The following is a 22,636-nucleotide window of genomic DNA, read 5'->3' as shown; positions in this document are numbered from 1 at the left end:
ATGTGCATGTATACATGTGTGTGCATGTGTATGTGTGTATGAATACCTGTGTGTATGTATGTGTGTGCATGTATACATGTGTGTTCATGTGTATGTTTGTATGAATACATGTGTATATTATGTGTGTACATGTGTACTCACGTGTATTTGTATGTGTATGTGCATATATACATGTGTGTGCTTGTTGTGCATGTGTGTATGTATGTGTATTGTGTGTAAGTATTTGCACACATTTATTATCTTACACCAGTGATGCCCTAGAAGCCAACCACACAGCTCTCTGCCATCTCATCCTCATCCTCCATCACCCATGGTCAACGGTCGAGTGTCCTTTCCCAAACTCCCTTTAGGTATCAAAAATGAAGTGTGCCCTTAACACATGGTAGATTTTTCCATAAGTAACCACTGTTATTGCACATACTTATTGGTCACACAGTTAGACAAATTATAAAGTGCATTCACTAAGTAACAATCAAGGCAGACCATGTCATTACTTCTTTGTATTTAGTTTGTATTTAGAGCCTCAGAACCCCTTTCTTCTGATTCTTTTTGTTTGTTTTCTCGAGACAGGGTTTCTCTGTGTAGCCCTGCCTGTCCTGGACCTCACTGTGTAGGCCAGGCTGGCCTCCAACTCAGAGATCCACCTGCCTCTGCTTCCCAAGTGCTGGGATTAAAGGTGTGCGCCACCACTGCCCGGCGATTCCTCCGATTCATAACCAAACACAACAGGGCTGCTTACTGGACCTGCAGCCGATTTCCCGTGCTAGCGTCCCTGCCCTAGCAGGGACATCTGCCTGTGACATCTGCCGTAGCTAAGGTAATTTTCCTTTGTGTCTCACTAAACGCCAGCACTTCTCGGTTGCTCTCACTCTAACTACAGGTTTATCCAAGGCTATCCTCTCCGCTCCCTCGGTTATTTATGATAAACCAATTAATCTTCACGTCTATTCCTTTACTTTCAAAGGAAAGATTTATTTTCTTGTGTGTGTGTGTGTGTGTGTGTGTGTGTGTGTGTGTGATAGAGTGTGTGTTTGTGCAGGTGTGTGTGCTGGTGTTCACCATGGCCAAGGAGGTGACAGGTTCGTTGGAGCTAGAGTCAAAGGTGTCTGTGATCTGCCTGGTGTGGCGAACTGAGGTTTAAAACCCTCTGAATGCGCCATACTACTAAGCCATTTCTCCAGATTCCCTTTCCTACTACTGATTTTTTTCTTATTTTTTTTAACTCCAAACTTAGTCATTTTTGCTATGCATAGGCATCAAAATGCCTATGCTTCCCTCAGAGGAAGCGGCTGTGTCTGAATCTACCTGCAGGGAATCTATATCATTATGTAACAGATTAGTGTAATCTATCTTTTCCTGATATAAATTATTTTCTTCTTATTTCGAGGAATTATGCAATGGTACCAACTTCAATAAAGTCAAGGTATTTTATTCAACCTAAGTTAATAAGTGCCAGGAGCCTAACTGACTTTACTTTTCGTTTAGAGTTCATTTTAAAGATAGGCTTGGGTTTTGACTTTTCCTCAGCTACAGACCTTGGAGAAATCGAGTGGTCACTGTGCCCTCCCAGAAGAAGAAAACATCTTGCAGCTACCAGAGATTCACCTTGGCTGAATGCCCAGACTACGTGAAGAATCCCACTTGCTCACTTCTTCCCCTGCCTGTGTAAGTTCCCTGAGAAAATACAGTTTAGGAGGTCTTGAGCAGTTAATTTGTCTTGAACTCGTTCTTTGCGTCTCCTGTCTCTGTTTCTCTGCCCTTCTCTTCTAGGGTCCCCTGTCAAAAATCAATTGCAGGCTGGGGCAAATAAGGAATACTATCTGTATGAAAGAATGCTGTCAGAGTCGGGGGAGACGCCAGACAAGACAACAAGCAAGGTCTTCCGTTTCTAACGTTCCTAAGGCCCCAATGGTGCCAAGAAGGGCAAAGGTCTGCGTCACAGCCTGGTTTACACTCCACTCATACAAACAAAAACTCATACCAGCGTGGTTGTACTCTTACTAGTGTGTCTATTTTGCACTTTTCAGAGAGAATTCCTCATTCTTGGTTTGGGTCCACTGCGCTGAGGAGCCCCTGCTGAATACAGGTTGCAAATGGTCCTTACCCCAACACAGCCTCTTCAGCCCTCGCACGTGCATTCTTCTTACCTAGCTTGACAAGGCGGAGCATGGAGGTGTTACTCCCCCTCTCAGTGCACGCCGTGACCGACAGGTTGTAGATGTCGCCTGGAGGCAGGCTAAGGATGGCTGTCATGACATTGCGTGTCACCTGCAAGACCATCAAGATTTGTGATTTCAGAGTAGAATGTATGAGCCAGCAACTCACTCTACACAGCAAGCACACAAATGCAAACTCCAGGCACTTATAAGACAGTGCAAACTCCATGAGTTTACACTGCAACCTACAGTTGATTATTATTTTATTGCTGGACTACATTGTTTGAAGGTAAGCTCTCTTAAAGTGCACAATGCATACCAGCTTGGACAATTTTCTAACATGTCGGCCCTTACTCTGGGGTCATCCCACATATTCATAAGAGCATCTAGAAAAGACACTTACTGTATGGTTCTGAAGAAACGTAGGCATATTTGTACATACACAGCTGTTTACATGAAGACTCTATTTCCTGTCTCCTATATGTGAAGGATTATGTAATCCAGTTCTGACCAATAGATTGCAAGTAGAGACAAAATGGGCAACTTCTAGGTCAGGTGCCGTCCTGCAAGCGCTGGGCCTCCATCACTGCTCTTTGTCTCTTTCTTCAGACTAATATGCACACGATAGGACTGAAGCCTAAACGAGCACGCCACACAGAGGTGGGTGGGGCAGCAGAGGAGACCAGGAGGACTCTCATCCTCTCCTTCATTCAATCCACTTTCTTTTTCTTTGTTTTGACTGCTATAGTTTAATCATGGTCAAAAGCTCAACAAAGCAGAGAGAAGACATCAATATCCCAAATGTACTCAGGTATCTGGCTAATGGGGATCACTGTGAAAATATAACTTGGACGAGTGGTAGCTTGTTTGACAACGCTCAGCACCCTGAAGAAAAAGCTCTCATGTGTCCTAGGATGGTCTTGAACTCGCTACGTATTGAAGGTGACCATAAACTCCCTTTTGTGCCCCCACCTCTCCAGAACTACTAAACTCAGCTCTCAAATGACAACTTTAAATACAGGTGAAATCAGAACCAGCAATGATTTCAGCTCATGTCAAAGACTTGGGAAGGTAAGCTGAAGTCAGGGCTGTCAACAGCTCGTGCCGCCAACTGCTCGGACGCCCAATGCCAGGACCCAAAGAAACGTACACTCTTTTTAATTTTCTTCCTCCCTTCTGCAACGAGCATCCAGTGCAGCATCCTAGAGTGGGACAGGTCAGTGGTGGTGTCCCCGTAGGTCCAGCTGATGTGGAGCAGGCTGTTGAAGTACTCCACAGACGTGATTTCCGGAGCAACAGGGGCTGCGGGGAAAGAGATTCAGCTTAGGATAAAGGCTCATGGCTGAAGTTCTTCCTAGGCAAGAGTGAGATCCTAAATGAAGCTGACTTAGAAAACTCAAAATTCAACTTTAAGCCAGGCAGTGGTGGCACCTGCCTTTAATCCCAGCACTCGGGAGGCAGAGTGGATCTCTGTGAGTTCAAGGCCAGCCAGAACTACACAGTGAAATCCTCTCTTGAAAAAGCAAAAATAAAATAAAATAAGATAAAATTCATCTTCATACCACAGGAAACTATCTCAGAAACAAACATGGAAGTCAGTGGGACAGGCTGGGCTCTATGGGACCATCTTACACACAAACAGCTGGACCCATCTCTGCCTGAGGCTATCAAGACCTCATGTATAACCTGCTGCTTCAAGATGCCTAAAATGTTTGATGGTTCAGGCATATTGGGTACATCACTCAGTGATAAAAGACATTGGTAATTATCCCAACAATACTGAGAAATCTGAGGTCCTGTGCTATTAAATTTCTCACTGTGGCGCATGAAAGGTACTTAGGAGACCAAAGAACAGCGGGGGAGATGGGAAGAAAGAGAAAATGAAGGTGTCAGGAAAAGATCTGACCACTATTATTTCTGACATAACACAGTGATGTCATTGATGGAATCTAGCCCTATGCTCTACAGAAAGGGGGGTTCAAGTAAATGCAGCTGATGTAAACAGTAAGAAAGAAAAGATTTTAAAGTCAGGCCCAAGGCTTAATCCTAACACTGAGGCTATTTCTCTACTTCACATTCTAACACTTTAAAATTAGATTTTAATTTAATTTAAAATGTAATATTTTGCTGAGGAATATTTAAACTTCTTAGCGTATAAGCTCTGAGGGTGTTTTTAAAATTATTGTTTAAAGCGTTCCAAAATTCTAAAGATCTTAAAGAACAAATATACAATTAAATTCAAATTGCCAAGTGCCTAGAAAGCAAACATTTAACCCCAAGGTATGGCATCATTAAGTTCAACCAAAATCTTTAAAGTAGAATTTCTAGAAATCATGAGACTCATTCCCTTTATTTGGACACTAATAGGTAACAAAGATTCTTAGTAGAAAATGATTTCAAGACCTATTAGCCGCTAAAGGTCTTACAGCATGTGTAATATGTAACAGCTGCACAGCATCTATGTGGACCACATGCTTACATGTGTGTGTAATGTGTAACAGCTGCACAGCATCTATATGGAGCACGTGTTCACATGCATGCTTGCACCACCCATGCATGTTTCTCATGAAGTATGAGCAGCCTCTTCTCTTATGTCCAACAACATAATCCCTAATTATCAGCAGTGCTCTCCCCGTTTGGGTCCGGAATGTCCATTCAAAGGCTGCGGAGGTGATAGAAACCTTAGGGGTGGAGCCCAGTGACAAGAAGTTGGTGACCAGGAATTTGACCGGGAAGCCTATACTTTGTGCCTGGTCTCTTCCTCTTGCCCTGTCCACTTTACTTTCCAAACGCCAGGAGCTGAGTGGCTTGGCTGCTTCAGAAGCTCCCTGACATGGTATTCTGCCCCATTCTATACTAAAAACCTCAGAAATCACAAGTTCACAGAAACCGTTTCTTATCATAAGTTGGTTGTCTCAGGATAGTTTGCCATAGTAACATAAGACAAAAATGTCCCTGTCATATGCCATAATGATCTAACTCAGAGAAATACCTATGATTTTTTTATAGCCTCTTAACATATTCTAGTATGTCACCATATATAGATACCTATACACTGCTTTGTTCAAAGGAGGTTTTCCTTATATTTTAATTTTGGTGAGGGTAAGAAATACTCTTGATATTACGAGTCATGAAGTATGTCCTGGTCGTCTTCACAAGGCGGAGCCTTCAGATTTGGTACTTGCTGCTTTAAAAGCTCACATATTGCCAAAGGCCACAAGATGTCACTAGTTGTTTATTAATCATTATTTGGTATACTAAAATAATTACTATGATTTGGCTTTCAGACAAGTTGCCTAACCCTGGCAGCAGACTGAAGTTTGAATAAGTCAAAGTTAATTCTTCTGGTGAGGAAAGTAGTGAGGATGTAACCACAGAGCTTAGAGCCTCCTGCAAACCACAAGGGCTCTAATCCTGATCTACAGACCAGTCTCCTGCCCTGTTTGTTTTGTGACAGCATCTCACTGCATTGCCTAGGCTGGCTTTGAATTTACCTTGTAGCCCAGGCTGAACTTGAACGTGTCATCTTTCCATCTCAAGCTCACAAGTAGCTGGGATTACTGGCCTGCACCTTTATAGCCAGTTAGCTGGTCTCCTTCTACACCATACGATTTGACAATTCCGATTAAAGTGTAAGACATGGAAGAGCAAGTCAGGGGAACCTCATTTTTAAAACATAGGGTTCTTGTCTGAAATGACAAAAGTCAAAGAACTAAAAGGCTGGAATTTCAGCCAGTTTAATATATAAATATACACATAGATGTATATGTGTGTATATGTGCATTTGTATGTATACTTTTTTTTAGATCTGTGGTGTGTGTGTGTGTGTGTTTGTGTGTGTGTGTGTAGGATTAGGTGTGCTTGCTTGTGCATATGCATGCAGAGACCAGAGGTAGAAATGGACATCTGGCTCTATTGCTCTCTGTCTGTCTGTCTGTCCATCTATCTATCATCATCTATCAGTCATCTATCTATCGCTATCTGTCAATCATCTATATAGCTCTATCAATCACCTCTATCTATCTATCTTATCTATCTATCATCTATCTATCTCTCATCTATCACTATCAATCAGCAATCTATCATCTATCTATCATCTATGTACTATCTATCTATATATCACTATTTATCTATCAGTCATCAACCTATCTATCATCTATCTATCATCTATCTATCTATCTATCTATCTATCTATCTATCTATCTATCATTCAACTATCTAAGATAGCATCCTTTCTGAGCTTGGAAGTCTCCCTTTCGGGTCAGTGAGCCCTGAGATCTACCAGGCCTCTCGGTGCTGGAATTACAGATACAGGTGACCATATCCAGCTTTTACTTGGCTTCTAGAGGATGCAGATCCTTGTCTGTGCTCAGAAAAGCTGAGCTGTCTCCTCACCCCTGTAAAATATTTTAATGATTTGTGTAATACAGTTTAATTCTTACACTATGCTATTACTAGACCCATTTTTTTACATGTGACACTTGAAAACAGTTGTGGCAAAACTCTAGACTGCTAATACCAGCATGACTAAGCTGTTCATCAAGAACAATACCAAAGATCATTTCATTGGAGATAAAATATTAGTCACTAAGGTAGATAGATCATTTAGAGACACAGATATTTATCTGGACTTGCTACATCTGATCTAAACTGTTGTAACTTTTGCTCTACTGCAGGTAGGTCCTAATTTCATTTTATTTTAAAGATTTTGTTTTTATTTTTAATTATGTGTATGTGTGTGCATATAAGGATGATTTTGAACAAGAGTGCAGTACCCAATGTAGCCAGAAGATGGCGACAGATCTCTTGGTACTGTAGTTATAGGTGGTTATGAGCTACAGGACATGGATGATGGGAACTAAACCCAGATACCCAGCAAGAGCAACAGGAATTCTTGAGCGCTGAGCCAATTTCCAGTCCCAGGTGATGATTTTAAAAGGCACAATACTGCAGACAGAATCCCAGCTTTTAGTACTTCCCTATTGCCAAGACTGTGAAGGCCACAACCTAATTCATGAACTTCTGCTGTACAGGCCAGCTGGCAGGGTCTCAGAGAGCTCCGCTGCTGAGGAAAGGAGGTTCAAAATCACTGAGATGGTTCACTCAAATGTCTGCAACCAGAAACGAGCAGAGCCAGTTAGAGGCCAAGTCTTTTGAAAGGGAGGCATCCATTCTATCTAGGGAGGGAAGGGTACCCACTCTCCGAAAGCAAATCTCCATGGAGCTACCAAGAAAGAATTAGAGCTAGAGTGAAATTTAATTATAATCAAACATGTGCTTGTTAATGCAGTTTGACAGCGGGCCATAGCGTTTACCTAGTGATTAGTACCACCTTCTCTTCTGGGGGTTTCTCATTGCCCTTTCTAACATAACTATTGACATCTGGAACAGAGAGCATGCTGGGAACTAAAAGGAAGTGGCAGGCCAGGTTTTGTCATCTCTACTGTTTTCCCAATATGGCTCTCCGCCCAGAGAAAGTTCTTGAACAGTGTTGGTCTAAACAACAAGGGTTACTGCTTCTTTTATTTTTTAAGGTTTATTTTGTTTTGAATTTGTATGCATCTGCATACACATGTGAGCTCAGGTGTCTTCCATGGAGATCCGAAGAGGGATCCAGTCCCTAGAGCTGGCATTACAGGAGGCTGTGAGCCACCCAGCTTGTGTGCAGGGAGCTGAACCCAGCTTCTCTGGAAGAGCTGCAGGTGGTGCTCTTAGCCACTGGGCTTCCTCTGAAGCCCCAGGGTCAGTGCCTCAGTGAATGAACTATTCATTTGTATTGTTGTCCAGGGAACTGCATGATTTAAGGATTTGGGAGAAACTAAGACTGACCTAATTTAAGCCCCTCAGTGCTGCTGCGTAATTTGCTAAGTGGCTTGTTCAATACAGAAGTCATCATTGCTTGTCATGATGTCAATAAACATCCTGTGTCATTCTCTTTTGCGCCTTACACAGACCTGAGGCTTGGGAAACTTAACTTGCTCAAACTCGCAGTGAACCCGAGGCAGAGCCCCACTGGGGTGAACCCTTCCTCAACGGCCCTCAGTGGACTCTAGAACCAAGAGCCGGTGGGTACAGAGATGGAGTATTAACAAGGAAATGAAACACTCGCAGGGCTCCGATGACCTAATATGTAACATCTGTCAAGCGCACAGGGGAAGCCGAAAGCTGTGTTTGCTGCCTCCAGCTCTGTTCTGATCGATGCTGGCTGGAGAGCGTGTGTCAAGGGCAGTGACTCCAAATGAACACACGTCGAGGACAGGAGCTGTGGATTTTAAAGTCAGACTCTCATTTCTACTGCTTATCAATTAAATTGGAGACGCTGGAAACAAGGGTGTATCTTCCAAGAAGATGTCAAGGCAGTGATGCGCATGCTCTGCGCATGTGACTCCCTGGTACCTGCTCAAGATGGCAGCTCCTGTGGAACCTTTTGTCTCCAGGACGCACCTGTTATGAAGCTGATGGTGGAACTGTCACAGCAGCTCAATTCCGGATCTCCCCAGGTCACCATGGTTACGCGGAAGTTGTAGTACCACGCCGGCAGTAGGTTTGCTATTCTCTGAATAAGGATGGGGGAAAATCAGGAGACAAAAGACAAAGAGCAAAACAGGATTTATGAAATTGACTTCCTTTCCTAGGGTCATGATAAACATTAATGATTTTGTTTTCTTTTCCTGTGTCTTTAGAATTATTTTTGAAGTGAAATGAGCCATAAATGAAATGAGATATATAATTTTTGAGAAATGATTGAAAGAGTAAATATGGGTATTGCTTCACCATTTCCAAAGATATATTGCATAATGAAATAACACCTATTTATAAGTGTTTGCGCATATTATTTCCCTGCCTCTAGGAAACAGGGATAGTATTCTTCTAGGGTGAGAATAGGCAGCAGTCTTACTGGGTGGAGATGAGCGACTGTCATCTGTCTGGAGGGCAACTGTGTGCGTCAGGTGCCACTCACAGGTTCCCTACATTTTGCAAGATGAATCTAGTCTCAGAAAGAGAAATTATTACATAAGCTTTGAAAGCTGTTCCCTAAGGGTTAGCAACGCAAGTATTTGTTGATTTGTATAGGCCAAGTGGAGTCATGGCTACAGACAGTGCCAGTCATCTGTAGAAGACCAGAGGGAAATCTCTTGTGATGGGAGGAAAGTTAAGTCGGCCCTGACTGGAGGAAACTCATGAGAAAAATACAAACTGGGATGAAAGTTAGTTTCATAACTAACTTTATCTCTCTCTCCAAAGACAAAGACAGAATCAAACCTAAAAGGACTATAAAGCCATGGACCAGCAACCAAACAAGAAGCAAGAGTGGCCTGGGGTGACTTTAATCCCAGCACGCTTAAAGCAGAATCAGGCATCCCCAAAGTTCACAGTCATCCTTGGCTACATGAGGGAGGCTCTCTCAAAACCAACCAACACAACACAAAGCGAATTACATGAAATAAAACCCAACCACAGCAATCAAAACTCCCAAAGTCCTTCAAAAGAACTCTCTGCCTATGCAGACCAATAGCTATCTTCCAAAACAGCCTCATGCACAGATGATTTTCTCTAACAGAGTTGTGACACAGGCATGACCATTCACACAAGAGTACACCAGCTGGCTAAGGGAGGATTACCACGGACGACGTTAAGGAGACGGTCGCCGCGATCTCGTAGTAGGTTGTCCACTCTGAGGTCATCGTGGTAGGGTTGAAGTAAAACATTTCAACCACATATTTTCTGAAGACTCCAAGGTAAGGTCGGGTCCAGCTCAGTACTACTGCCGTGGGACCCAAAGGGTAGAGCATTAAATCCTTTATCCCAGTGGGAACTAAAAGAGGGAAGGGCAGAGGGTAAAGAAAGAAAACCAGAAGGGGTGTTAGTGTCTGTGCAGTGGTTTTGACTGGAACAATCATGGTTATCATACTCTTAACTTTGTCACAAAAAACCTGAAGTAAATAGACAGTTACTTCTGTCTTTCTCCTCTGTGTAGTAAGCAGAAGGATGTCTTCCAAATATACAGTGCTCTTCTTTGAGGTAGCCAGCCCTCATGTCTAGCAGGTACTAGAATCCTTTTATTTAATCCAATGAACAATGGATGGAGACTTGTCCTCAATTTCGTCTTGCATCTGTACCGAACAGGGACAGACTCCTGTTTTTCTCTAAACAATATAGTAATCTCTATGTGTAATATTTGTACTGTATTGGATATTAGAAAAGATTGATCCAGCAATGGCGAAGGTGTATGGGAAGGTATCCATAGGTTAAATGCATGCACGACGTCATTCTGTATTAAGTAACAAGAATATCCATGGATTTTGGTTTCATCTCTGTGCACGGGAGGCATTCCCTGGAAGTTATATCCCATACATATTGAAAAACTTATAATCTGATGCAGGTATATTGAGCACAGCCTTGTGATTCTTCCATTTATGATTAAATCAGGTTGAAGGCTACACCCTTCCAACCAGGAGTCTGCTAACAATAGGTCTTATTTATTTATTTATTTATTTATTTATTTATTTATTTATATGTATTTATTGTAGCTAACAACTTACCAATGGCAAATGTCACAGGATCAGAAGGTGGCCCAATCAAAGGCCCTTTTCTTAGGTACATCACAACCTGGTACTGGGCACCGGGAACCAGGTTCTCAATTACAGGTTTGCTTGAGTTCACCTTAAAGCAAACACCCAATAAGATTTATAGAGAGCAAGGCTTTCAGAGTGAGACACAGATACTGAAGCAAGTTATTAGAACGTAATAGTTGACTTTGAAATCTGGCATCTTTTACTCATGTTGTGGGGAAGGTTAGATTTCAAAATTAGAGTGATTTATGGTTTATATGAATTCAGAAGGAGATCTGGGACATTGAAATTCCATGACTGGATTTAATATGCCCCACGGGCTGCTTCCAATGAATCACTGTCGAGTGTAACCACACACACCAGAGCATGCCCCTCCCGGAACCATCATCAAATCAGGGATGCCAGGAGGGTAGCCTGACGTCGTAGATTGTGGTGTCAGCTGATGACACACCAAGATCAGTGCAGAACTGCCTTTAGTCTCTCGTCACTTAGAAGCATATAATATCTAATTATAGAGATGGAAATGACCTCAGATATCATCTATTCAGATCTCTGATTTAATAGATTGAGAAGCAAAGCCAGAGTATAGTCAAGGTCAGATCAGATGTTCACGTTTATTGTTGGGAGGAAAAGCCGGGCGCTGTGACTTCCAATCTGCACTCAGGGCAAGTCAAGGCACAGCTGAGAGCACTTTGCAAAGTCTATTGTAACCTGATAAAACGATATCATAGAGACCACGTCTCAGCTCTCTGTTTATGTTGGTTATGTGACTGGAGTGATACAGAGAGAAATAGTAGGGATATAGATATGAACAAAGTGCATGTATGAAAGATCAATGTCTACATATGTGGCACTGGTGCTTCAGTTCAAGGTTAAGACTTGAGTGGGTTAACGTGTATCATGTATGTGGTATTCATGTGTGTACATTTGCATGAGGTATATATGTGTATGCCTGTGCACCCATGTTTGCATTTGTAGAAGCCAGAGGCCGTTATCAGGCATCTCCTCTGTCACTCTGCACAGGATGTTTTGAGACAAGGTCTCTCACAGAACCTGGTACTCCCTGGTGTCTATACTGCCTGGCCAGTGTCCACCTCTCAGAGATTGGATTACAGGCGCGTGTGCCCCAGTCCATCCTTTCCCATGATGGTGAGGATCTGCCCCAGGTCCCTGCATTGGTGTTAAGTACTTTTTCTACTCTGAATTATCTATCCAGCCCCAGCTTCGATATTAGTGCTTCCAATATTTAAGACAGTCTCAGTGAGGAAAAACTAATTCTCATGTTGTTTGAAATAAAACCCCAGCTCCGCTAAATAGAAGTACAAGGTTTTGTTTATACTTCATTTAACATTGTTATCTTTGTGTCTTCATTATATTAACATAGGTAATAATGCATCTTAGGGTTGTGAGACGCTTAGACCTGAGACACACCAACTCTTAAGATCCATTGTTTTGGCCCCTGGGGTACATAAAATGTGAAACTTCTACACAAAATGAACAAAATAAATGGACAGCAATTTTATTGGCAGTTTATGGTGTGCTTTTTAAAGTCTCGTTAAAATTATGAAGGTAAACAGTGCTGGTGATGTGAATTTCAATGCTGTGAGTTTCAGAAGCCGGCAATGTGTATTTGGCAGGCCGTGATTTGGGGAGAATACAGCCTACTCTTTCCTCACACGGGCGAGGCACAAGGGAGATGATTCCAGGAACAGTTAATTAGCGTTCTCCCCTTCTTTGCCCGCTTACAGCCTTTTACCGTAACTTCTTACCCATACTTAGATTTCTTTACCACGATTACTCAACAAGACTGTCCTCTAGAGATACAGACTATGAACAAGAATATGTACCAGGCAAGGAGGCTCACTTCAGTACCCTAATACTTGGAGAGGTAGAGGCAAGGGAGTTTATGAGTTCAAGGCCAGCCTCAACTATGGAGTAAGTCAGAGACCAGCATGGGCTGTGTGAAACTGTGGTCTTAGAAGGGTAAAATAAAAATAAAAATAAAAATAAAAATAAAAATAAAAATAAAAATAAAAATAAGGAGATAGTGCAATAAAAAAGGGCGTTTTATTAAGATTCTATTCTCTGTAACAAAGCCAATGTTTACTCGGTGGATCAATTGTTCATCAACAGAAGATCAACAGACCAAACTTTTCTGTTCTCTTCCCCAAAGCCTCAGAATCTCAGCAGGCACTCTTCCCGACTGCCCTCTAACATGTGAATAAATAAGGTGCTGTTGAACCACACATGTGTGGTATGCTAGCAGCATTGCTAGAGGATTTTATTTTTGCCGTGACAGGGCACTGGAGACATTCTGACATACTGTAAATACTCACCCGGCTCTCTAATCCCTCACATTGCTGTTTAGACCAACTTAAGACATGAATCATGTAGGCTGTTTCAGGATAGTGTTACCTCCCCCCTTTTAGTCTGATAATCTTTTAGGCAGCAATTGTTTCTAACTGTCCAGTGAACACCTAGAGACCCAACCACTTAAGTATGTGGCAGTCATTAACCTCAGAAAATGATGTCTTTTAGACAAGGGAGAGACATGTGAAAAAAATCGTATTGCTTTATAAAAAGGACAGAGGCAGGTAATGTTAAATGTCTTTTGTAATTTCAAACTACCTGTCTTTGTGAAAGACAATTAGAAGCATCAATCCCTAAATACCTGTTAAGGGGCCAACCTATATTGTAGATTCCTAATTCTTTGTATGTAAAGGCAAGAAAGTTTAGGAATTCAAAGCCAGCCTGAGCTATATAGTTTAATATAGAATTAAACACTTTAATTTTGCTGTGCCATTGTTTCTAATTTTTTCTAATGACTAGCCAACCAACTGATTATTATCAAATGATGAACATAATAAAAATTAATATATTAATAAATATGATATTTGATTATATCAATATAATCAATATAATAAAATGTTAACCAATCTTTCCACTTAATTTATACCTATCCTATGGCTCTTTCTTCCATTGCTGGCTTACTTCAATCCCAGGGACTCCACTAAATTCAATATGGCTCCCAGAAAGCACTGGGTCTGCCTGTCTCTACTGACCTAAAGACACAGGAGGAAAAACACTAAGAACAACAGTTGGAAGAAACACAGAGTCTGCTGTTAGGTGGTGGGGGGGGTGGGGGTGGAGCTCATGAAATGACCACAAAGTTTCCTCTGTCCGGGGTGGTCCTTCATCCACCCTTGTGATGCTTTCTATGTTATCTTTCTGATGTATGTCTATTCCAGATCCCAGGACCCAGACAGCCACTGGGTAACTCTCCCTTGAGCCAAAAACTATCCAACTAAGCCTATATAACCACAAAAGTTGACCCTTCTTTTCATCTCTTTAAAAGTCCTTCAGTGCCTCATTATAATCTGTGAGGTAGGATTGATTTCTCCCAACATCACAGATGAAGACATGAAGAACGACATGAAGGGTCTGGATAGACTGCTCAACAGTTAAAGCTAGACTTCTCTCCCTCTCAGAGGACCTGGATTCAATTCCCACCACACACAAGACTGCTCACAACTGTCAGGAACTCTAGCCCCAGCGGATCTGATGACTTCTGGCCTCTGTAGACACCAGGCATGCATGTCATACACAGACATACAGTCACAAATGCAGGCAAAACACACACACACACACACACACACACACATGCATATATATGAGAGTCAGTTGATAACTGTGAAGATAAAGTCTGAAACCCACTTTTATGTGATGCTGTAGTCTGTGTTCTAGACTATCAGACTGGCTGTTTCTCCACTCCACTGACACCCCACGAGGCAGCACAAACTATTTACAGAACCACCACCAGCTGTGAAGACCAATCATCCAGGATGCCCAACCCCCACCCCACCACCTTTGACACCAGCCAGCTGGGTAACTCCTGGTCCCTTACATATCCCGCCTCTTAGCCCGAGCATTTCTTCCTTCATGCAGTGGGAAGGATGATATGTCCATCTGTCCGCATTCCTTATGTCCATCTGTCCGCATTCCTTTCATTATTATTCTCTCTGGCAAGCAGTCAAACAGCATCCACGGGCTGAGGCGCATGCCACGTAAGAAAGAATATACACACATATCTCATGTGGCACTCGTCCCAGTTCTGACATGCATGAAGGTGTGCTAAGGTTTTTGAGGAACTGCCCAGGGCACACTGATTTTGGGTAGCTAACACGATTTCTTATAGAACACAGACGAAGCAGTGATCACCTGTTCAACATCTTCATGAAGGACTAGCTCCAGAATGGTCATAAATAGAATTCATCTCCATGCAAACTCATTATGAAGAATATGTACTTATGATCAGGACCAATTTAAAACCTTGCAAGCTTTCTATTGAGAAGGAAGACTGGGCTCTGTGCTTCGTGAAATAAAGACTCAGGTCTAATTTGTTCCACCTCCAACACTGTTACATAGGAACCACTTTACATACAGAATCACAGGAGTATCAGTGGGGTTGACGGGCAGACCTTAGCAGGGTATCTCAGAGACTATCAAGGAAACACAGGAAGCACAATCCTTGAGAGGGAGGCCATGACTGTAATGATTAGCTCCAGCCTCAGCATCCCTAATCCAAAAGTGCAAGTTCTGAAACCTAAAACATTTGAGCAACACTATACCACCGGCATAGTGAATTTCACATCATAAATGTGTATGTCGTGAACAAACACCAAAATATTACTTAAAACTGCTTTCAGATTATGTGTGTGGAATACTGTGAAACACACATGAATGTTTTGTTTATACTGCGGTTGAACCCCTACATAGTTCATTATGTGCACACAAATATTTCAACCCTCCTGCCACAGTTCCATGTCTGAAATCCTTCTGAGCCCATGAATTTTAGATAGGTGACTTAGTCCCGGAGCCATGCTTATTTCAGAGCTAGCAGTCAATGTTCTGTGTCTGGTTTTTACAGAGCACTGAGGATCATGTTTATACAGCAAGTGCTTTAGCAACTGAGCCATTTACTTCTCTTGAGACTGAAAAACAGAAAAGTGTTTATTTAGGCCTGAGCACACGACACCAGAAGAGGTCGTATGATCTCTCAGAGGGTCATATGATCTCTCAGAGGGTCGTGGGCGCTACCAGTATTTTCTGGATGCCAGACTGAGTTGTGGATCTGAACTCTGGCCTTCATGACTGTACAGGCAGTGCTCCTAACTGATGAGCCATCTCTCCAGCCTTCTAAAGACATTTTGAATTTAGTTTTCCCATCTGAAAATTATGGGTAAGTGCATGTGCAGTGTGTGTGTGTGTAGTCCGGGCCATGGGTGCCTTGGGTACAACCCTGTCTTGTGATGACTGAGAAGACGCCTGTTTTGTGTATTCCTTTAAACATCAGCCTCTTGCCCATTCATAATCCTTAAGGGTTTAATGTTGCATTTTGAGAGAATGATGTGAGACTCCAGTTAGAGAGCCATTCTTTGGATCATTTATACTTTTGAGCAGCTATAAGAACTTTTTGTTTTGGGCTCCCAGGCAAAAGATGCATAATCTGTTACATTCGAATGGGCAAGAAGGAAATGTACCCTGGACCATTGAGTTCCAGGCCACTGTCTGTGAAGGAAATACGTTTCCCACCAGTTTAAAGTCAGTTATGTTGGGCATCATCAGGGGAGGAAACTAATGAACTGAATAAGGAGCTGTGATTGCTAGTTAATCTGTTTAGCATATTTACTCTTTAATTTGATTGAGTCAAAGAGTAGATTCCACCTCCAGGAAGGACTTATCTCCGCGTTCTAAAGCGTTTAGTTCTCCAAGGCTCGCGGCTCCCGAATCAATCTCAGCAATTTCTCACTCCTTGAATTTCACAGATGCCTGATTTTCCCAAGAGGAATGGGAATCTCTCTCTCTCTCTCTCTCTCTCTCTTTCTCTCACTCACTCACACACACACACACACACACACACACACACACACACACCTCTAGAGAAGAAAAGTAAAACTAGAGTTCAGGGAAACAGATCAGTGTTCCAGCACTGATTGGCTATAGGTATGCCAATCACATGCCAAGCCAATCACAGGACTACTAATTTGCATATTCTCTGCCTGCTCCACTCCTGGTGGTTGTCTAGTCCCATTTATCCTTCAAAACTTTCTAGTTAAGATTCATGAGGAGAAAACTGTTTATATATAGTTTTATTCTTAAACTTGTTTTATTGAGTCCCTATTGCTTTTAAAGTTAAAATAAATGCAGAAAAAATGCAACAGGCACCAAACCTCGAACTTGGCTATCTCGTCCCTAGGGAAGCGTTTCTTGGCCAGGTATTGATACTCCTTCTGCACAATGTATATTAGGATAAAATCAGATCCCTCTTTTGTGAGCTCAGAAGCATCATCATTTGCTAGCTTGGCCTTCTGAAATATGGCACAGTCATCCTATATGCATTTTTGGTCAATCTCACTAGATAACTGCCCTGCTCCGCAAGATCAGGATGCCTCAATTTGACCACAGGGCCCCAACATCTCTCTAAGCTCTTGACACACTGAAGGCAACTTTTCTCAAGTAAGAAGCAGAAGAGATGGGAACTATGGGAACGTGACCTCTAAAAAAGGGAAAGAAAAATGAAACTGACTAGCCACACCCACTAATTTCGTTAATATCACTCCCTAGTGCCCTAGGAGAACTCAGTATGCCCTGGGGAGGTTTCTCTTTCCCATCACCACAGGCTGAGTTTCAAGTGGCCTTCAGGGACTTGGTGTGTCTGTCCTAGGGGTTCTTACCTGGGTACAATACTGCTTCTCCAGACGCTGGCTCTCCTTCTGTTTCTGACAGGTCAGGGACACCACAGACACGATGGTGCTGTTGTAGTTCTCCTGGGAAGATGTCCATGACATCAAGGCTGTGGTTGAGCTCAAGACATGGACACTCACATGCTGTGGCTTCTCGGTCAGTTCTTCAATCCACTCGCCTGTGGGGCCTGGGCATTGCAAATCACAATCAAAAGGAAGCTGTACACTGAGCTAGTTGAGATAGAAGATGCTAGATGTAATTGTTATTATTGATTGTGTGTGTGTGTGTGTGTGTGTGTGAGAGAGAGAGAGAGAGAGAGAGAGAGAGAGAGAGAGAGAGAGAGTGTGTATATATGCATGTGTGTCTACCCTCTGTCATCTGTAGCTCACAACTCTCCTACTTCTCTTCTGGCCCAAGCAATAGTAGTAGCAGCAGCAATAATAAAAACAAGTTCAATTTCAGTTGTCAGGTACACTGGAGAATATCCCAGTGAAATCTTCATCAAGCAGAGGGTGTAATGCCACGGCATTCCAACGGTGTTTATAATTCCTTTGCTGGGAGGATCTTTCTAGAAATAATTGCTTTGAGATTCAATCAGTCCTTACCATAATCTTGTGGAAACAAATTAAATTTTGCCACAGCAGAAACTGAAGGACAGGCTAGGGCTGTATTAACCAAAGGTTGGCAGGCTGACTGATGTCAAGAAGATGATTAAGTCCTGGGTGATGTGTGCAGCGTGCAGGCGTTTGTATTATGAAGTCCTCTGTGGAAGCACATCCAGACCCTTCCATACGGCCCTGGAATGTTCTCCCTCATACCTACACGAAACCTTCTCCTCCTCCACCTTACCTAGGAGTAGTGATATCTGCCTTCTCTCTCTCTCTCTCTCTCTCTCTCTCTCTCTCTCTCTCTCTCTCTCTCTCTCTCTCTCTCTCTCTCTTCTCTCTCTCTCTTTCTCTCTCTCTCTCTCTGTCTCTGTCTTTCTCTGTCTGTCTCTCTCTTTCACTGAATTTGACTCCACTAAAGGGGTTGGTTGCAGATGCTGTGTAAACGGCTGAGAGTAAAAGTAAAATGAAGATAGACACGACCCTTACAATCAGGTTCTGTCTCAAGTACTTACACACTCACAAGTCTATGAGAAAAGTACTGTTTTTAAAGTTCAAGTTTAAGGCAGGCAGGATGAGGAAATTTACAATTTACAATTTACAAATGTGAAGTCTGATTTTTAAAAATCCATGCTTTGGGGGGTTAAGAGTTAGATTTGAACAAAACATTTTATACACATGCCTGAAATTCTCACACAACAAGTTTTAGAACTCCATGATCTTAACCATGCATGTGGCTCCCTGGATGGAACACTGTGGACCCTTGAAAACTGTTGGCTTGAAATTTGGCCCTACTTTCAGGTTTTCCCATATCAGTGGTGCAGCTTCCTGCAAGTGATTCATTACTTCGGAAGTTCCGCCATGCATGTGAATGGAACATGCAGAACGTTAGAAGTAAAAAGAGCCTTGGTGGGCTAGGGTTGTGATTTGGTTGTTTGAATGTTTGCTTAGAATGTACCAAGACCTGCATTTGATACACAGCATCCCATAATCTGTGGTGGTGATGCATATCTGTAATCCCAGCACTTGGAAGGTGAAGGTAAGAGGATCAGAAATTCAAGATCCTCTTCAGCTACATAGTGGATTTAAGGCTAGCCTGAGTTAGCTATTTGAGACCCTGGCTCAAAACTAAATACATGCACAGATTAAAAAAATAAAAACACAAAGTAAGAGATTTAATGCCTTAACTTAATAAGGAGATTAAAGTCCAGAAACTCAGATGTTCCACCCAATGTCATGGAGACATTGAGTGTTTGGATCTGGTAGTATAACTGACCAACACCGTGAGCACCATGAATATAGCTTCATCAGACAACCTAAAATTCAAGTCTTGCTCTTAACACATGTGAGAGCAACAGATTCACTTCCTATAACTCAGAGCTTTGCATGAAAAAAAATGTGTTGCAGAATATTTGACCACACTGTGAGCACAGAGATTATGTAATTTACTGAAAAAAAAAAAAAGAACCCATTTCTAGTTGTGGTGTAGCTCAGCCCTTAGCAGTTAATCTCAAACAATGAAAGTAAAGTTAGTTGGAAGAAGGAAGCAGCCAAGCCGGACAGTGGTGGCACATGCCTGTAATCCCAGCATTCTGGAAGTCAGAGGCAGGTGGATTTCTGAGTTTGAGGCCAGCCTGGTCTACAGAGTGAGTTCTAGGACAGCCAGGGCTATGCAGAGAAACCCTGTCTCGAAAAAAACCACCCCCCCCCCAAAAAAGCAAAAAACAAAAAAAGAGAAGGAAGCAGCCATGTTTGAAAGTGATGTCTAACTGAGAGGCAGACAAAGTGACGAATCAGAGAAAGATTTGACAGAGTAGGATCTGCCCAATTCTTGTGAGAAAAGAGAGGAAAGAGAAGGTACTGATAGGGGCAGTGCAGAGAGAGAGAGAGAGAGAGAGAGAGAGAGAGAGAGAGAGAGAGAGAGAGAGAGAAAGAAAGAGGAGGAGGAGGAGGAGGAGGAGGAGGAGGAGGAGGAGGAGGAGGAGGAGGAGGAGGAGGAGGAGGAGGAAGTGAGAGAGAGAACAGGCTAGACACAGGTGAAGATAGAAGGAGCTGGAGAATGAGGAGCCAGAAGATTAGAACAGATTGCTAGGGTTCCTTTGAGTGCAAGCAGAGCAATTCAGAAGCAGAGAGGGAAGCCAGATTGAATCAGTCAGCTGAGAGGAGTTTGAGCCAGAAAAGCTGAGATGAATCACCTATCCAGAGCACCCAAAGGACTAGGAGGGGTGAACTTATTCAGCAGCAAGTCTCAGAGGCTGAAAACATTCTAGGCCTAGATGAGATTCTACAGAGACTAGAAGCTTCCAGGACTAGGCCTAGGTTAGCAGATGGAGGCAGTAAGCCTCAAAGATAACAATTAGAACAGGAAAATAAAAGTTACTTTTACAAAACTGGAAATGCCAGGCATGTTCGTCCAAGCCAGGCATGGTAAAGCACACCCCTGGAGTGCCAGGCAGATAAATGGAAAGATCAAGACCCATCTAGACTCCATCAAGAGTTCAAAGCCAGCCTGAGTGGATTAGTGAGACCCATCTTAACAAAAATATTAAAAAGAACTATGGATGCAGCATAGAGGTAGGGTGCTTGTGTGTTACACACAAGGCTTTAAGTTCAGTACTGAAAACCAATAATCTCTTTATAGGGCCATAGGGGGCTATACCAACATTCTCATCTTCAGGAAAGGTATCAAAGTACACACATGCAAATCATAATGCAGTGACCTGTGTATAACTCTCAATGCTATTAATCTCATCAGAATGTCTGAAATAGCTGTCTGTAATATGGACTGTAAACAATATTCATGTACCCAGAAAGTATAAATATTTGTATCTACAGTCTAGTATAATTTTTAAACCAAAAGAGTATATACACTGTACTTGGAATTTATGCAGTTAAATAGAATATTTTAGATAACTCTCTTTGAAATAATTATGCATATGATATGAGAAATTCTGACATATTCTTAGTGGCATTTTGAGTCTTGTTAAGAGTGGAGCAGAGAGCCAGAGAGATGGCTCAGAAGGGAAAGGCACTTCTTAGAAAATCTAATGGCCTGAGTTGGAACCTTAGATTCTACACGGTGGAAGGAGAGAACTGATTCCTATAAGTTTTCCTCCGATTCCATCAGTGCATTGTGGTAGGCATGTATGTCCCACCCCATACAGACAGAACAAGTAAAGAGTTTTATAAGCTAACATAATAAAATATGACAGAAACAAATCAGATAAATGCCACCTACTAAGTTTTATGTTTTATGAGCTATGATCTGAAACCCACTAAAAGGCCAACCTGGTAGCTACATTATTTGACCTTTCATGGTAGTCATTAGCACTTGCTGTGCACCTGGGCAAGATGACTTCCTGGTGAGCAAAATAATTTTAGATGCATGGGAAGACTGGAGACCCATCTCGATTTTCTGTCTCAGATGATCTTATACATACACCAGGCCAACTCCCAGTGTCCTTTGGTCCTTTTAAAGGCTCTACAGCCTTCTGGTGGCCGCAGGCTTACCAAGGGTATGCATTACGTGGGCATATTTTTAAATGTGTTTAAGCTGATAAATGCACTGATCTTCTGTCTCTGCCTACCTACTTTCTGAGGGTTATTTGAAGCAAGGTTGTATTTGGCCCTTAGGAAGGAGGAGAAACATTTATAGAGACTATCGGTTTTGGATAGGTGTCTTTAACCTATGTTTCCTGACTTTTCTTTTTGTTAATCTAAAGGTACACTTAACATCTGACAAGCTAAGTAACTGATTGATTTTTAACCTGTGGACTGCCAATAATCATAGCTTATCCGCAGAGGAAATGGGTGCACATTGTCTATGTAGCTCTGAAACTGCACTTCTGTGGTACTGTCAGAGCACACAGAGCAGCTAAAAGCCCCCCAAAACTCAGTTTTGGGAACTTGAGGACACTCTGCCTTCTCCTGCTGACTGCCTAGAAGCCCTGAAGGCTTGACTCAGCTTGAAATCTTTGAGCTCTCCACAAGTTTGATACTCTAATAAGATTTTCCTCACATAATCCCATAATGCTAAATTTTGTCACAGCCTCAAACAAAAATCATATTTCCCAAACTGCAAGTGTACGTCCTTGGAGACATGGTTACGGGCTGGTCTTGAAGGTCAGTTTAATAAACATTCATTTATCACAACAGTGGGGGAAAATCTGCTGGTTAACGTTCAGAGATTTGCTACCGTTAAACATATATGAATCTCCTTCCCCGCATAATGGCCTCTCCTGACCTTGAGGAAGCCCCAGGATCCCTGGAGCTGCTGAATAATTGACAACCAAGCCTGTTAATCTCACAGTCTCCTGTTGTAGCTCCCTAAGTGCAGGATCAGCCTCACCAGTTTCATGGTTCTGGCCCACTGTAAGTGCACGAACATCCCTTGGCTACTTACTGATATAGAAGCTGAGCGATTTTGCTGACTGGCTTTTCCGAGTCTCACAGGCTCCTGAGGAACTAAAGGTTGTCACTGAGAGTTTGTATTTCCCAGGCTCCTTCAGTTCTGCAACGAATTCATGGGCTTCTTCATCCACTGTCAAATAGTCAGTAA

General features: G+C 42.4%; 1 protein-coding gene across 1 annotated transcript in view; it reads right to left on the bottom strand.

Moving 5' to 3' along the window:
* Positions 1–22,636, bottom strand: part of Ptpro (protein tyrosine phosphatase receptor type O) — a 189,427-nt gene that overhangs the window by 57,405 nt on the left and 109,386 nt on the right. The window contains exons 6-12 of the mRNA XM_052172930.1: positions 22,481–22,636; positions 17,464–17,660; positions 10,700–10,820; positions 9,779–9,972; positions 8,601–8,712; positions 3,307–3,458; positions 2,148–2,268 (exon numbers count right to left, since the gene is read on the bottom strand). The exon at positions 22,481–22,636 is cut by the window's right edge and continues 6 nt beyond it. Coding sequence (XP_052028890.1) covers positions 2,148–2,268; positions 3,307–3,458; positions 8,601–8,712; positions 9,779–9,972; positions 10,700–10,820; positions 17,464–17,660; positions 22,481–22,636 — 1,053 coding nt within the window. The remainder of the gene's footprint in view (positions 1–2,147; positions 2,269–3,306; positions 3,459–8,600; positions 8,713–9,778; positions 9,973–10,699; positions 10,821–17,463; positions 17,661–22,480) is intronic.

Source organism: Apodemus sylvaticus, chromosome 2 (assembly GCF_947179515.1).
Source record: "Apodemus sylvaticus chromosome 2, mApoSyl1.1, whole genome shotgun sequence".
NCBI lineage: Eukaryota > Metazoa > Chordata > Mammalia > Rodentia > Muridae > Apodemus > Apodemus sylvaticus.
Note: the sequence above shows the minus strand (reverse complement) of the source record. Positions and strands in the feature narration are given on the sequence as shown.